General features: G+C 34.4%; 3 protein-coding genes and 1 long non-coding RNA gene across 9 annotated transcripts in view; 2 read left to right on the forward strand and 2 right to left on the reverse strand.

Annotated features, from left to right (window-relative positions):
• The window catches only part of LOC117239694 (protein alan shepard), a 46,572-nt gene extending 41,627 nt beyond the window's left edge, over nucleotides 1-4,945 (reverse strand). For 3 of the 6 annotated variants that reach the window (XM_033505472.1, XM_033505471.1, XM_033505469.1), the window contains exon 1: nucleotides 3,405-4,944. In XM_033505472.1, the coding sequence (XP_033361363.1) occupies nucleotides 3,405-3,461 (57 nt within the window). In that variant the 5' untranslated portion in view covers nucleotides 3,462-4,944. Of the gene's footprint in view, nucleotides 1-3,404 lie in introns of all 6 variants that reach the window. The other 3 variants (XM_033505474.1, XM_033505473.1, XM_033505470.1) reach the window with 2 other exon arrangements.
• On the forward strand, nucleotides 1,428-3,394 carry LOC117239697. Its single transcript, XM_033505477.1, has 2 exons — nucleotides 1,428-1,521; nucleotides 3,006-3,394. Exons 1-2 carry the CDS (start codon nucleotides 1,452-1,454, stop codon nucleotides 3,323-3,325), a joined length of 390 nt encoding a protein of 129 aa, XP_033361368.1. The 5' UTR covers nucleotides 1,428-1,451; the 3' UTR covers nucleotides 3,326-3,394.
• A 6,748-nt stretch (nucleotides 4,946-11,693) lies between the features above and the next one.
• On the reverse strand, nucleotides 11,694-13,215 carry LOC117239593. Its single transcript, XR_004494489.1, has 3 exons — nucleotides 12,859-13,215; nucleotides 12,457-12,549; nucleotides 11,694-12,010 (listed from the first exon to the last, which is right to left on the reverse strand). It is a non-coding gene; the product is annotated as an uncharacterized LOC117239593 (long non-coding RNA).
• Nucleotides 13,216-13,427: 212 nt separating this feature from the next.
• On the forward strand, nucleotides 13,428-15,003 carry LOC117239592 (tRNA N(3)-methylcytidine methyltransferase METTL2). The gene is made up of 6 exons (XM_033505303.1): nucleotides 13,428-13,586; nucleotides 13,794-13,946; nucleotides 14,030-14,344; nucleotides 14,421-14,534; nucleotides 14,613-14,785; nucleotides 14,848-15,003. Exons 1-6 carry the CDS (start codon nucleotides 13,477-13,479, stop codon nucleotides 14,979-14,981), a joined length of 999 nt encoding a protein of 332 aa, XP_033361194.1. The 5' UTR covers nucleotides 13,428-13,476; the 3' UTR covers nucleotides 14,982-15,003.
• The last annotated feature ends 264 nt before the right edge of the window (nucleotides 15,004-15,267 follow it).

Genomic DNA, 15,267 nt, shown 5'->3' on the forward strand with positions numbered 1-15,267 from the left:
AAATAAAAGAATCAGGTATATTTTACATTTGTTTGCAAATAGTCTTATCTTTGTATGAAGTATTAAAACTATTTGTTGACTAAAAAACTTAACCTATATAAGTAAATCATATTTCCTTTCACTCTGTTTAAATGACTATTAGATGATAAATAATTGGATAAAAAGGAACGAATTTATTTATACGAAAAAATTCTCTGCTATGTACATCAATAATTTTGCATGTAATTAAAAGAAATTAAACGTAAAGATGTCTGCATTTCTTGTGAAACACGTACAATGTGCAACTTTTACATCCATAAAAACCGGTAAGATAAAAGCATGCGAACTTACTCCATAAATTTCACGCTTAGCTCGTGCTAAATGACAACTTTGTATTTGGTCGCGGTAATTTATACGTGTGGGTCATTAATAATATAATATGAAGCTCCTGAAGTGTTTTATTTTAATATATTGCTTAGTGAATAAATATAAAGTCAAAAGCAATTTTAACTATGAGACGATTTAAATTTAAATATAGGTTGTAGATTTAAAAATTTAATAATTTAATGGAAAAATCTAAGTTTAGATACCGCAAGTTTGAAAAAGATTTGTATCTGATAAGAGTCTTAAATTTAATGAATGATGTGTTCTTGCAACTGATAAATTTTCTATAGATATATCAATTAAGATAAAGAAAGAAACGATCATGAAAATGCACTAAACAATGCACAAACTGTTGGCTATAAATATGTTACAGATAGGCGTCTGTAATCTTGATAAAATATTTGATGTGTTAATTAAACACTTCACTTCAGATTGTGAAGTTCAAAGTACGCGAACAACAAACCGTGGTTATGTTCAACTGACCTCCGCGAATTTATCGATTTTGACTTAATATACTCTCAATATGCTTCAATCTCTGTTCTATATGAATTTGAAATTAATAAAATCCTTTTTGTTTCTTAATATTTGAAGATTCGTGGATTTTACGCAATTGTTTAGTAAAAAAGAAAGTTAAAATAACTGCATATCGATACACTACGTTACTTTAGTTTGTGTTAGTATGATATTCAAGTATCAATTTTCCGTTGGTAACACTGAAAAGAACAGCTGTTTGCACACCAATCCGTTTAAACACATTTACCATGCGATAACCTTTACATTGGCTACATTAGCAATCAGCAAACTTGGAAACAACGTGAAACATTAATTGTCGATATTGTTGATCATAAAATGACATTCTCTGATTACACTTAACACTTTTATTATTATATGAACTTTAAATAAAAATTGATAAAAAATATTAATATATAAATTTTCAACTTCTTATTAAAATTCAGTTGTCATATTACAAAATAAAAATAATTTCGATCATAATTACGCGTTTAAAAACTATGCGAAAATGTTATTGTTGTGTCACTAAAAGCATACAACGAGGTTGGCTACACTGACGAGCGTTAGGTCGAATTTCAATGTGCAGATTAAGAATGCTTCCGGATAGTGGCTCCACGTCGCTTTCACAAGCAACTAAATATTATATTAGTAAGCAATTGAGATTTCTTTAAATATTGACAAACATATTTCAGAAATAACATATCAAACAAAATATAGTTATTTATCTCATATTCCACCCAAATTCGTAACTATCATTCATGAAAATGTTGATCATAGGAAGAGCAATAAAAATACTAATCAAAAACAAAATTATGAAAAATACGAGAATTCCCTTAAATGGAATTCTTACTCATTTCTATTAGTTTTATTAAGCAATAAATCAAACGAAAAAAAACATTCAATGATGTTTACTTGTCTAGAATTATCACTTTTTATCGCAATTGGTATATTCAATGTGTTATTTCTAACTTTGTATTGAATTTATCGTATATCGATGAGCAGAAAAATAAGTATTTTAAATGTAGTAAAAAATATAAAATTTCACGAAAATCGGAGCAATTGAAAGTAGACACAGAACAGGAAGAGACAAGAGCCTGCGCAGAATGCCAGGACCGTATACATAAGAGTAAGAACCTGACACATGCACTATCTAAATACCAAAACATTTATTTTGACATTTCTGTAAAGGTAAATCATGAAAATGATAAATGGTAGTTCAATTACAAAACTTACAGTATCTTGATCAACGAGAAATATATATTTTTAAATGTTTTCAATTAATAAGAAAAAATAATAGGAATAATATTTTAAATACATTTATCCGATTACATTTCAGAGGAGATAGTACTAAATGAGCTAACAGTAATGATATTCATGACTATAATATAATAGAAATGTTACTGAGACCATGTGGTTTGAAACACTTTATTCTTGATTTTTCAGGATCAATTCAAACTATTCTAAGTGTTACAAGTACTATAAAGAATAATATAAAAGTAATAGATTAATAAAAACAACAAAATCATGTAATAGAAATATATATTTATTCCAATGAATGCCATTAACGTATTACCGGCAACTAGTATGTACCTACTCGTGACAATCGTCAATTCGATCCATTAAGTTGATCATTCGTAATTTATTTAAATACTATCGACAGAGACTGCGGATTTTTATGCATTTATGGAAAATTTAACGATGCAAAAATACGCAGAATGCATACGCAATGCAAAAATGTATAAAATATCCAAAATGAAGTACCAGTTTTGATAAACAAAATACATTTCTGCTTAGGTTCTCTTTCTTTAATAGTGTTTAATTTGTATAATATCCACAACCTACTGAATAATAATGATATTGCGGATTTTCATGCATTTACAGGAAATTTGAAAGCGCAAAATTGCAGAGAATGCACATAATATATAAAAGTATATAAAGTATCCATATAGTGCTTTTTATAATACTAAAGTTATAACAATTACTATATACCTAGTAAAACAGTTTTCTATCTACTTCCTATTTTCTTAATTATTTTCACAAAAATATGAATTTGCATAAAAATCCACACTCCATCGATAATTGAAAGCCAAAAAAAAAAACAACCAAAATGAACGTATTCTAAACTATTTCAGACGAATTCTCCCCGGTTACAAAGCACGATAGACTCTCTCGAGGGAGAGAAAAAAGGAAGGAAGGAAGAAAAGAAGCAATACGCGAAGACGGCCGAGAGAAGTTGAAGTGGGGGAGAGAAAGAGGAGACTGGGTGGGGCAGCAGACGCCCCGCGGCAAACTGTCAAACTACGCCGGTTCCGCAAGGTTCGTGGCCATCGGCCGTCCCCATGGTAATGCTACGTTTTCCAAGAGCATGTACACACAAGTAAATATGCACGCACACCGACACGAACGCGAAGCATGGAGGGTTCGATGCGGAAAACCGACCGATACGAATTGATCTCGAATATAACTAAAAACCCGAGTGAATTATATGAAATAAAATGACAAAAAATATTGTTGGATTTCATTCGACTTACCATCATTTTGTAGTTGAGCTTCCTTGGCGCGGCTACGTTTTCCATTCTCACGGACATGTTAGCGGTCTTATCGCTCGTGGCGCCCGCTCGAAACGATACGCTGTGCCGTTGTCCTATTATTACGGGTAATGCGTGTGTCTCTTCTCTCTCTTCTCTTATTTCGTACTTGTAGTTCGTTGCTGGTTTTTTCAGGCTGGTGTTGCCCGGCCGTTAAAGCAGCGTCACCCGCGGATTTTCGATATCTCTTCGACACTGGTCAGATGCAAGCAAAGAACCAACACAGCACGGTCACGAAACGAATTTGCACTCCGATCGGCCGATAAACCGGGGTGGAGCGGAGGCAGAAAAAGAGTGAGGAAGGAAGAGAGAGATGATGAATATAAGTGTGGGTGAGACGCTTCGTAGAACGAGGGTTGTCGAGGAGGGGGTAGAACCTAGGATGAAGTACAGTATGTATGGTTATGGACGCGAAGGGACAGCAATAAAGTCAAAGTCAGTCGGTATAGTTTTAATACCGACAAAACCCGATGCGACAAGCGCAACAATACATCACTTTGCAGCAAAGAGAAGAGAAAGAAGAAAAAGAAGACGGTAGGACGATTTGGATAGAGAAAGGGAAAGAAAAAAAAAGAGAGAGGGAAGAGAAAACGTGAGCTGAGGGGTTGAGACGGGAGGAAGAGCCAGAAGAGAAAAAGAGAAAGAGGGACGTGGTGTGTGCGGCTTTCTGTTGCAATGACCGAATGTACACGCGGTACTACGTAAATGTAGCCAAAGGATGGAGTGAGGAAGAGCGAGAAAGATGAGGAAAGAAGGGGGTAGAGAGCCTGAACCGATGGCGATATGAGACGGATGTCGAGTGTCAAGAGGGTGTGTCGGCTTATACACTTCACTACTACTATCGGTCGAACACTTTTCTCCACGTCGTAATTCGTTATTAAAACACGCACCACATCGAGAGAATCAGTTAGGCTACACCGAGAACTAAGACAACGAGTAGGAGAGACTACGCGAGATTATCACCTACTTCGGTGTCGTTTTCAACCAATAGTGGTTGCTGTTGCGGTACGATCGTTCTTATCCACGTCGTTGCCGTCTTCGTCGGAATTGTTCCCTTTATCGTTGTCCTCGTCGCTTCGGTCACTGTCTTCCTTAAGTCCTTATCTTCGATCCCTCGCTCGTATATCTTCCCAATCACACCGTCTTCTTCCTTTATCCTTATCCCTCCTCTTTGTTTTTCTTTCCTTCTTTTTCTTCTTTCGCACTTAGATCTTCCAGTTATCGCGAAAATCTTTCTATCTTTTTTCGTACTTTCCGTCGTCGTCTTCTCGTCCGTTATATATCGCGCGTGTGGCCTCGCACCTTTTTAATATCGTACAAATTCCACGAAGCACTACTAATACAGCATGTTACAAAAATAGAGTTTGTGTTCCCTTAAATAAAATAAATGTACAATTAATTGTTACTTGTGGTTAGGAAACATTTAGTGTATGTGTTGTCTTGTAGGTAGAGTCTAAGCTACTGCCCGGCGAGGTTCGCCCATCTTGCCCGAAACTAAGGAGAGTCGCCGCTTGGAGGCGCTATGCACGCCACCACCAACGGTGGGGCTCCGGCGGCCGCACCTGTCTGCACGACCGCCACTCAACACACATTCACGTATCAGCACGTATACGAGCGATATCTTACGAGTTCGTTGAGCGCGACAAAGAGATAACCAATGTACCAATCGTCCGTCCAATAAAGACAGGGAAACTACAGCCTAAACGAATGACGTAGAGGAGAGAGGGCTATGATCACCGCGGTTTTCTTGATGAGTTTCAGCGTGGCGCAGTTGGCAAGCATGCGAATGAACGAGTGGCGAAAGCTCGACGGAGACCGCTAGCAACAGCGCCCCGCGAAAGACGAAGAGCGATAACGAAGCACGATACAAGGGAAGAGAATGAAAAAAGAAGAGAGAGAAAACGGACGACAGACAGTGGCGGGTGGTATACTCACCCCCGTATACGCGACCCTTCGCGATACGGCAATAAACATGTGTGCCATATGCCCTCTTATGTAGAAATCTACCTGAGATAGAGTACCGACCGACTCTTCTCTTCTTGTTCACCGACCATTTACTAAAGGAGAAAAACCGGTAGATATTAAGATCTCTCTCTTTCTTTTCATAGGATGAGAGATCGATTCTTTCGGCCCTTTCGTTGATGCCCGACGAGCTTCTTTCGCACCTTTCCGCGAGAGACTCGCGTTATCGATCGTGGAACGACCTCACTCACTTCTCCTACTCCCTCGAGGTCAGGAGACGAGATTTTCCCCTAGCTTTTTTCCCCCCTTTTCAACAGCAAATCGCGGTAATTTCCTTTGCGGTCATCGACATTTCTCATTCATCGAGATGCTGCCTAGACAAACGCCACGGTAACGTTCGATGTGGATCAATCGGGAAAGCAACGCGTATGGAAGTTTCAATCGATCTTTCACTTGCACTCTTCACTATTTCGTTCTATTATGATGTTGGAGCGAAATTCTCTTTCTGGTTACCGCCTGTTGGCCATAGCTCCGTACTACTCACAGATGCCCTCTACATTTCCAATCCTAGATTCTCGATCAGTGGCGTAGCAATTGGAAAACTCGATTCGATCGGTCTTGTACATATATACTATTTCGTCACCTACACAACTACGTAGCGATATAAATTGAATGGATAGGTTATGATTATACGATCGTGTGCAATTTCTGAAATACATCGTAACGAAGAAAGTATCTGTAAACCGGATTTGTGTAGCAATTATGTTGTTACTAAACTTATCATGCAGATCTACAATGGCAAGAAAGCATGTATTATCAAAACGTTACTTTCGATAATGACAATATTGTCTTTATATACGTTGAACAGATGTCCGAACATACGTTTTTACTTCGCGAGAGCCTTGAAAAAACTGCAAGAATCTTTCCATTCGTATCAGTACAACTTGCACGAGTAATAAGTCACTTTGATATAACTACTTAAAAATGTACTACTTACCAATCATTTTGTGATTTCTCTAATAAATACAAACCGTGCCAAAGGCATGCATATAACGTGTCTTCGAAATCCATTGTCAAGTGTTCCGAACATAAAACTACGCCATTCTTAGTAAGAAATAAATATAATATTATACGTTTATATAAATTATGAATCGTTTAAAGCCATAAATTATGTACGAATCATTTTAGTTATATAAGAAACGGTATATAAATAATTCGTTGCCGAACAATAAATTTTACATTTTCTTAAGATATATAACCCATAGATTAGAATATGTATTCATGTAGGTACTTACACTAGTTTCACTATTAGCACACATGACGCATCGACCCTTCGTCTCGCATAATGGTATGGATCTTAATTAATTGCACTCTTCGTTGTCCAAACGAAACCGAGGACCGATAAATCGGTAACTACATAATTCTTTTACCTTTAAATCCAAATTCCACAGAGCACTTACAAGGCGTTAAGACCTGGGGATTTATGTAGTCATTACCATCGACTGGCCGTTTACCTGAATTTGCTTGCCTGCCTGATTGTCTGTCTACCTGCTTGCCTGCTTGCTTGTCAACCATATACAGCATCTTCGATTTTGAAGAAAGCAGGCCACTTTGTTTTGAACGGTGTCTTTTCTTATATCTCTCCTTCTCTTTCTCTCTCATTCATGACGAAGTCACGGACAAGGTCAAGGCCGTTGGCCTTCATTTCTCGACATCCTCCACAACCTCCTACGAACTACCTCTCTTTGTCTCTCTTGTATATTCTTTCTAATCTTACACATTTACCTTGATACATAACATCTAATGAATATTTATGACATCGTAACTTTTCTATCGAGGTAGCTCAGTCGATACATTCAACTTATATTGTTTGTCCAAGGATTTATTACTAGGGTTTGTCCAAGGATTTATTATCTTTTTTTCATTTTCAGTGCTAACTATGCCCTCCCTTGTACCGTTACTTTCCCTTCCTGGCCTGGCCATTTTCCATCTTCGATTTCACAGGCCCTGCCACGGCGAGTCGCCTTCAGAGAAGGAGGAAGGGACTGAAACAAAAATGTCTCTTGCAGAATGAACGATCTCACCTGGTCGACTCGTTCTACTACGCGTGGAATTGCACGGAGATGAGAGGACGGCAGCCACTCAGACATTCCGTTCCTCGTACGAACAGGTTTCCTACCGATTGCAGAAAAAAACTACTTAGACTGAAGTAAGCTAAACAAAGTTATTCGCGAAGAATCGATACGCCCGATTTCGGTATGGAGAGAAAGAAATCTGTAAGCAATCTACAATAACGGTTACAAAAAGTATTGACACGATATTGTATTTGATATAGTATTTACGTACTAATTAATTAGATTTAAGTATATTAAATATCGTATCATTTGCAAATACTTTCATGTGATTACAAAAATTTGATACTAGAATATAAAATGTAGAATCTAATATAAAAACGTTTCATTAGAAAACAGATATGTTGCCAATACTCGTTGCAATAGCTACACTTTGCATTTTCTATAATTGAAACGCTTTGGCCGTATATATATATGTATATGATAATATTATATATATATATATATATGTATGTATATATGTATGTATGTATATATGTATATGATAATATTAAAAAATGAAAAATTAATTTTTGTCATATATATAAAATTTTAATTTTGTATATACGATTATCTTCTGGAAAGAGAATAGTGTTCTTAAATTATATTAACTTTTTTTATTTGCTTTTGTAGATAATTGCTGGAAGTATGCTGGACCACATGGGAACTCGTCGATCGCGCTATGAAAAGGCCGAAAGTGATAGTCCCAAAAGACCGTATCAATGTTGATTAAAAATCGTCGTTTCCACGCATGCGTCACTCTTAGCCACTATCAGTCTTATTCGCCGAGACTATAAATGGACGAATATGATATATAAGAACGATTATTTTTAAAATACTTTTTAGATAACTTAGGACGTATATTAAAATATTATTTGATAACTATATAATTAGATAACATGTATTTGTTTGATGTATAAAATTATATATATTTTTTGTAAATACTGAGTGAAATGGTATCGAAAAAGATGGTTAGACGAGATATTCGAATATCATGGTAAGAAATTCCACGATGTACGCCAAAATTCCCTAGGGGCACTTGGGTCAACAGGAAGTCAAGGCCACGCGGTCAATTGCCCCGCGATCCGTCGCCGTTATAAATAGATACGAGCGGCCGGTATCTACGCATCTATTTGCACGCATGCTGTAAAATCCGAATCGGAGTTATTCCGACCGAAGTATAGATGGTTTTTGCTTTCCCTGGACTTTTTTCCTAGCGCGTCTCAGAAACCTCCCATTGATAAAGTGGCACGTAATGAATGTATCGATCGTTGAATCCCCTAACGCTCTAACTGTTTATTTCTATTAAAGCAGTTTAATGAAAGGAATGAGTTTCTTTCAGATATCCCTTTATAAATACGGCCGTCGCCATTCTAAATAAAGGACACAAGAGAAATGGAGAATCGTAGGCCTCTGGTTTCTATATAAATTAATAAATTGAATAGAATAAAAGAAAGCAAGGGTTGAAGACAAGCAAAAAGATTACTTATTGTTAAAGAAATTGAAAGTCTTTCTCTCAATTTTTATATTTTAGTACATTCACTCTGGATCACTGATTATATGTAACTAGGAAAAACTTGCAAAATATGAAATGCAAGAGTAATCTATAGTTTCTTAGATTTTTGACATTATTAAAGAAATAACTCACAGTTAATTTGTCATTTAATACTCTTCTGAATTCCGCCCCTGTTATCTTTGCTTTATAATACGTGTTTCCGAGAAACGCATCGCATGATTTCCTCTATAATTTACAAGCAAGTGAGTTCTTTCGAAAAAAAGGCAGCATAATTATCCGATATTCAGAATGTTGTGTTCCGCTAGTATGTATTAACACATAAAGATACGTTGTTGTAATGAAATGTTAGATATTATCACAATACGGAGAGATCGTGCAGAAGGAAACAGTTCCTATGAAACAAGAAGAGTACTTATTGATCCGGTAGGTGGTGGATGTAGCGAGCATGGCTTATAAATGCCATCCGCTACGAAAACTACATATAACCGATGCCAATACTCTCTTTGACGTGGAATTATTATGCAAGCCAATTCCTTACGAGAAGGGTCGTCAAATAATTCAATGAAATGAATCAATTAACTATACGGTTTATTTTATATTCTTAGACGTGGGAAAACGCAAAAGTTGATAGCAGGATGAATTATCTTGAACCAATGATTTGTTATAATCCTTTGAAATTCTTGAATGTAATACGTATATATATTAATAGAGTACCTTAATATTAAACAGGTTCTAATTTTTTATTTTTACTCTAATTATGTTGACATGTATTTTTTATTTTATGACTCTTTGTTTTATTTTTCTTTCATTTTTAATAAATATTTAAAATTTTTTCTGGCCAGGCTTCAATACGATTTGATAAAAGATACAGCTTCGCGGATAAATTCAAGGGGAATAACCCTGTACCACCCTATACCGGCAGAATATATAATCTCGAGGTCATTGCCCGAGCGATCTTTGGGGGTTCCACCATGCCTGAAACGAGGGTGAGGTAACTCGGAATACTGGGCAGATATCGACCACTTTCCCCTAAAAGCTAAAATGCAAGGATGCAATTAAATATCTTTACATATCCCATTTATAAAATACATAAAAATCAATTTAACATAAATTTATAAAAAATATTAATAAATTACTAATTACCTCAATATTCTTAGACATTAGCATCATTTAATATCCTGATCCTGGTAGAAACCTTCATCACCTTATATTAAAAGTAATTCAATTTCCTTTTTTCTATTAATTCAAATTTTAATTCAGATGTATCCTTCTCTTGTTTTAAGAGTGGCAGGTGGATGTTAAAGAAATTATTGTTAGTCACGGACGGGCTGGAACTTAAATTTTTACCAGGAGGTTACTGACATGATTTTTTCCATTTTTCGTTCATTAATTAGATTCTGCAGAGAGCGGCCCTAAATCTGTACCGGCCCACCGGGAATTTCCCAAATTCCTCGATGGCCAATCCGCCCCTGTTGTGTTACATATAAGGGCATGCACAATACAACTGTTTAATTGTAACTAAATTACATTATTTATATTTTATTGATAATAATAATATCAGTAATAATATAGAGAAAGTATGAAAGTATGCTTTATGATCTTCAATTCGGTAGAAGTCGACCTTGCTATCTAGAAATCGCAAATCAGACCGCAAGATTAATCGGTGCAGTGATATTTATCAGTTCCTCTTGTCTTTTCGGCGACTGTACACGAGGTCTGTGTGCAAGGGCGAGGATTCGATCTTTTTCGACGTATGAGACGGTCAAAGGAAGAGGAAAAAGAATAGAAAAAGGAGGAAGAAAATCGAAGAACTGTCTTATGGGTAGGAGGGAGAGATAGGATAAGGGTTATTCGATGGGTGGCCGTGCCTTTTGGGGCAGTGGCCCTTGCTGCGATGCCTCCGAGGGTGAGAAGGGGCAGACGAGGACCTACGCGTTATTGAGCGGGCATTTCCCACAAAGCGCAGACGAGGGCAACCACCCCGTAGCGCTGCGGCGCTCAGAGTTCTCTACTCACTCTTCCTTCTCTCCCTCTCACGTTCTCTGTCTCCCTTGCCATCCCCTTTTTCCTGTTTCTCTGTTCGCTCGATCTCTATCCGATCTCTGCATTTCTCCCTGCCCTATCCACATTTTTATCTTTTTCTATCGCCTTCTTTTTCTGCCTCCCTCTTTCTCGCAGTCTCCTCTCATTTTTTCTCTATATCCCTTTCTACTTTGGTACGTACACATACCATATATATATATATATATATAATTTGTATATATTATTATACTATGTCTATATACATATATATACATACATATACATATATGTATATATATACATATATACAGATACATATTTCTACCATTCTTGTCCTGTTAACATAGAGACCCTTCGTTCCTGCAAATTTCTTGATGTCAATAGGCGCTTTCGAGTTTAGTGCGCGCGTTAAATTTATCGAACACAATGCTCGTAAGCTCGTCTAAAAAAGAGGCGACGAAACCCGAGGAATATATGTACTTTGTCGCTCTATTTCATTTTCCTTTTTCTTTCGAATCCTGAAACTAATTATGAACATAATATAAAACAGATAAAAAAATTATATTATGTTTAAATATATAAAATTAAAGAAATTTTTTTTCTTTTACTAGTGTGTACTTGTGCATGATAATTCTGTTTGAAAAGAGAGGTAGTTTATTAGGTTAGTTTTAGTTTGTTAGGTTCGTGTTTGTTTCTCCTTTGGATTAATTTCTCAATTTTAAGCTATCTTCAAATTTTGAAGGAATTCTATATGAAAAAATGTCGTTTTCCCTCCCGTCGTTTTTAGTCCTACGTTTTAGTCGTTGTCTCCATCGTTCTTCGTTTATCCTTTTGTTCTCGCGTAGCTTTCTGTGCGCATGTTTTTCATTCGCGCTTTGTCTCCGCAAATCCGTCCGCTTTCTGTTTTCACACTAAGAACTATACGATCCTAGAGTACACTGTGATAATATTGCGAAAATTGTTTTTAATTACATTCCATTTTCTCTCACTTTATGATGCGTTATAAATAGAATACTTATCTAGCTGCTTATAGTTATTGCTACATGGACTGCATTTTTTTCAAAATAATACATGTTTGATTATTTTTCCATTTTCACTTGATACTTTATCTTGACTTCTATACATTTTAGATATACTAATAGAAAACATTTTTTATTAATATGTTACAAAAAGATTTTTTTATATTGATACTTTGAAAGTGTATTAATTTATGTTATACATTTATTTCATAATATTTTCATTTTTTGTCGCTTGTTATGAAAAAAATCTGTTACAAAAAGTTTTGATTTTCTGTACTTTAAGCTTTTTTCAAGTCGGCTGAAATCGATGAGTACTAACCCCCGTGAAAACATGAGGGAAAGAGAAATGGATGTATCGATCTCACCTCTAGGGACTTGGTGGGATTAGGACATCACGGTAGCCACCCACGACGAGCCATGAAGCACCATGCAGTAGCGGAAGACGGGACTTGTAGTCCCTTAGCAACGTGTTATCATGAATTTGAGATACATAATTTCAGATAACTTTACATATTTCAATTAATTTCTTTTTAAATATGTAGTTAAATTACTTTTATCTTTTAAAATCTATTATTACTAATAAATTTCCTAATTAATTACCATACTTTAGATATCCACCAATAACTATCTTTAAAAGTAAATACATATATATATTAAACATAACTTTGTTTAAATAGTTAAAATGAAAAATGATAAAAAATCTGAAATCCGTTTAGTATATTAGATCATATAAATAATTTTATTATTGAAATATTAATTGTTAGTACCTTGCATTATAATTTATATATGTGATACTTTCGTATCGAAAACTACTGTATATAATATATACAGTTTTTATACATTTTAATATAATATTGATTTTCAGATGGAAAAAGACAAACTTACGCCTCGTCCCTGTGGTACCAATCATCCAATGACGCAACATACCACCCTCAACCTGCACCCTCTGCGTCACACCCATCCTGTTTCCGCATACCACGTGCCCTCAACCTATATCTGTCTCCTAGGTCGTTGATCTGCAAAAGTCCTATTGCACATACGGTGTAGATCTACAGTATTTATTACAATTTATAAGGAAATAACCACTAAATAGCCCAGAGTAATTGGTATAAAAATGATCGCATTCTATTTATGTATGTCAATTATGTTACGAATAACAGTTATAATACTTCCTAAAATATCTGTAATTTGCTCTCGTAAAATTGTTAAATTTTATTTAGTAATATAGTTGATTAAAATAAATAGGATTGCATTATTTTATCAATTTGTTATTTTACATCATGATTTATTAAGTTTTTGATTTCTAGTTTAACATACATATTATCCGCTTATATAGTGCATCTGTACGCTGCATCTATGCTCTGCAGAAAACACGTGATACAAAAATGGAAGAAAGTATACCAAAATTACAACAAAATGAATTAAATGATAAAAGACCACAATTTGGTAACAGAGTCCTCTCCAGCAGTGACAATATATTTCAACATAATGCATGGTACTTATATATGTTTAATGTTTAATAAAGAAAATTATAAAATTGGGTTATTGAAATCCTAACCTATAAAATATGGTTTTCTCAAATTGAATTGTTTTTACACACCGAAAACATCAATTTTCATTAAAGAAAGAATTAATTTATTATATTATAGACTTATATTATTTAATTATGATACATTATCATTTTACAATATATTATTTAAAGGGACAATGTTGTGTGGGATGAGGAGCAGCAAAAGTTAGCTCAATTAAAAGTGAATGAAAATTCGACCATAATTTTATCAGATGAAAGAATTCAGGAATATGAGAGCAAGGCTGATAAATATTGGGATAAGTTTTATGGAATACATGAAAATAAGTACATATATGAGTTAACTATAAACTCTACAATTTCTTTAAACAGTGCATATAAGAAGAAGAGTTTTACTTTTAATGTTGCAGATTTTTCAAAGATAGACACTGGTTATTTACAGAATTTCCTGAGCTAGCTGCTGATATTGTAAAGCAAAATGTTAAACAACCTCTGAGATCTACAACTGAAAACACAAGTGAAAATAACCAAGGATCTCATATAAAGATTCTTGATTTACCTAATAAGAATGGAAATAAAATTCTAGAAATTGGTTGTGGAGTAGGAAACACAGTATTTCCAATACTTTTATATAATAAAGATCCAAACTTATTTGTATATTGTTGTGATTTTTCTGATAAAGCAATAGATATATTAAAGCAGAATTCTTCTTATGATACATCCAGGTATAGTCTTATATCTTAATATAACATATTATAGCAATCATATATAAGTAACATATTACTTACATTTCATTTAAAGATGCAAAGCATTTGTTCTTGATGTAATACAAGAGAAATGGGAAACTCCTTTTGCACCAGAAAGTTTGGATATTATAGTGCTGATATTTGTCCTCTCAGCTATACACCCGGAAAAGTAAATATTTAATTAAATATTTATATATGTTCATATAGTTGAAAATACAAGTTACATAATTACATCTTATTTCTCCAGAATGAAGCATGTTATACAACAAATACATAAGTATTTAAAACCAGGTGGATTAGTTTTATTTCGAGATTATGGAAGATATGATTTAGCTCAATTAAGATTTAAGAAGGGCAGTTGTCTTGCAGAAAATTTTTATCTTCGAGGCGATGGGACCAGAGTATATTTTTTTACCCAAGGTATTTTGTTCAATAATGGAAGATAAATAAAAATAATAAATAAATAAAATATTTATTTACAGAAGAAATCAGGACCCTTTTTACAAGCTGTGGTTTCACAGAAGAGCAAAATCTTGTAGATAGAAGATTACAAATTAATAGAGGAAAGCAACTTAAAATGTACAGAGTATGGATTCAAGGAAAATATAGAAAATAAATAAAAAGTTATGTTAAGATAATTGTATTTCATTTTTCTTCAACATATTACTGTATAAAACCGTCCATAGAACAATTAGAGGCAATTTTTTAATATTTTTAAAATATTTTTTGTTAAAATATTGATTATAGTTTTGATTATATGAGCAATTTGAAATCATTAAATATGAAAAATAAATAAAGCTTTTCTTAAAAAATATGCCATGCTTCTTCTATAATACCGGAGATTTCTCTCGAATAGTACTATAGTATATTTATGCTAATGAAACGAAAATAATGAAATTATA

Source organism: Bombus vosnesenskii, unplaced genomic scaffold, assembly GCF_011952255.1.
Source record: "Bombus vosnesenskii isolate JDL3184/JDL3185 unplaced genomic scaffold, Bvos_JDL3184-5_v1.1 scf7180000014105, whole genome shotgun sequence".
Taxonomy (NCBI): domain Eukaryota; kingdom Metazoa; phylum Arthropoda; class Insecta; order Hymenoptera; family Apidae; genus Bombus; species Bombus vosnesenskii.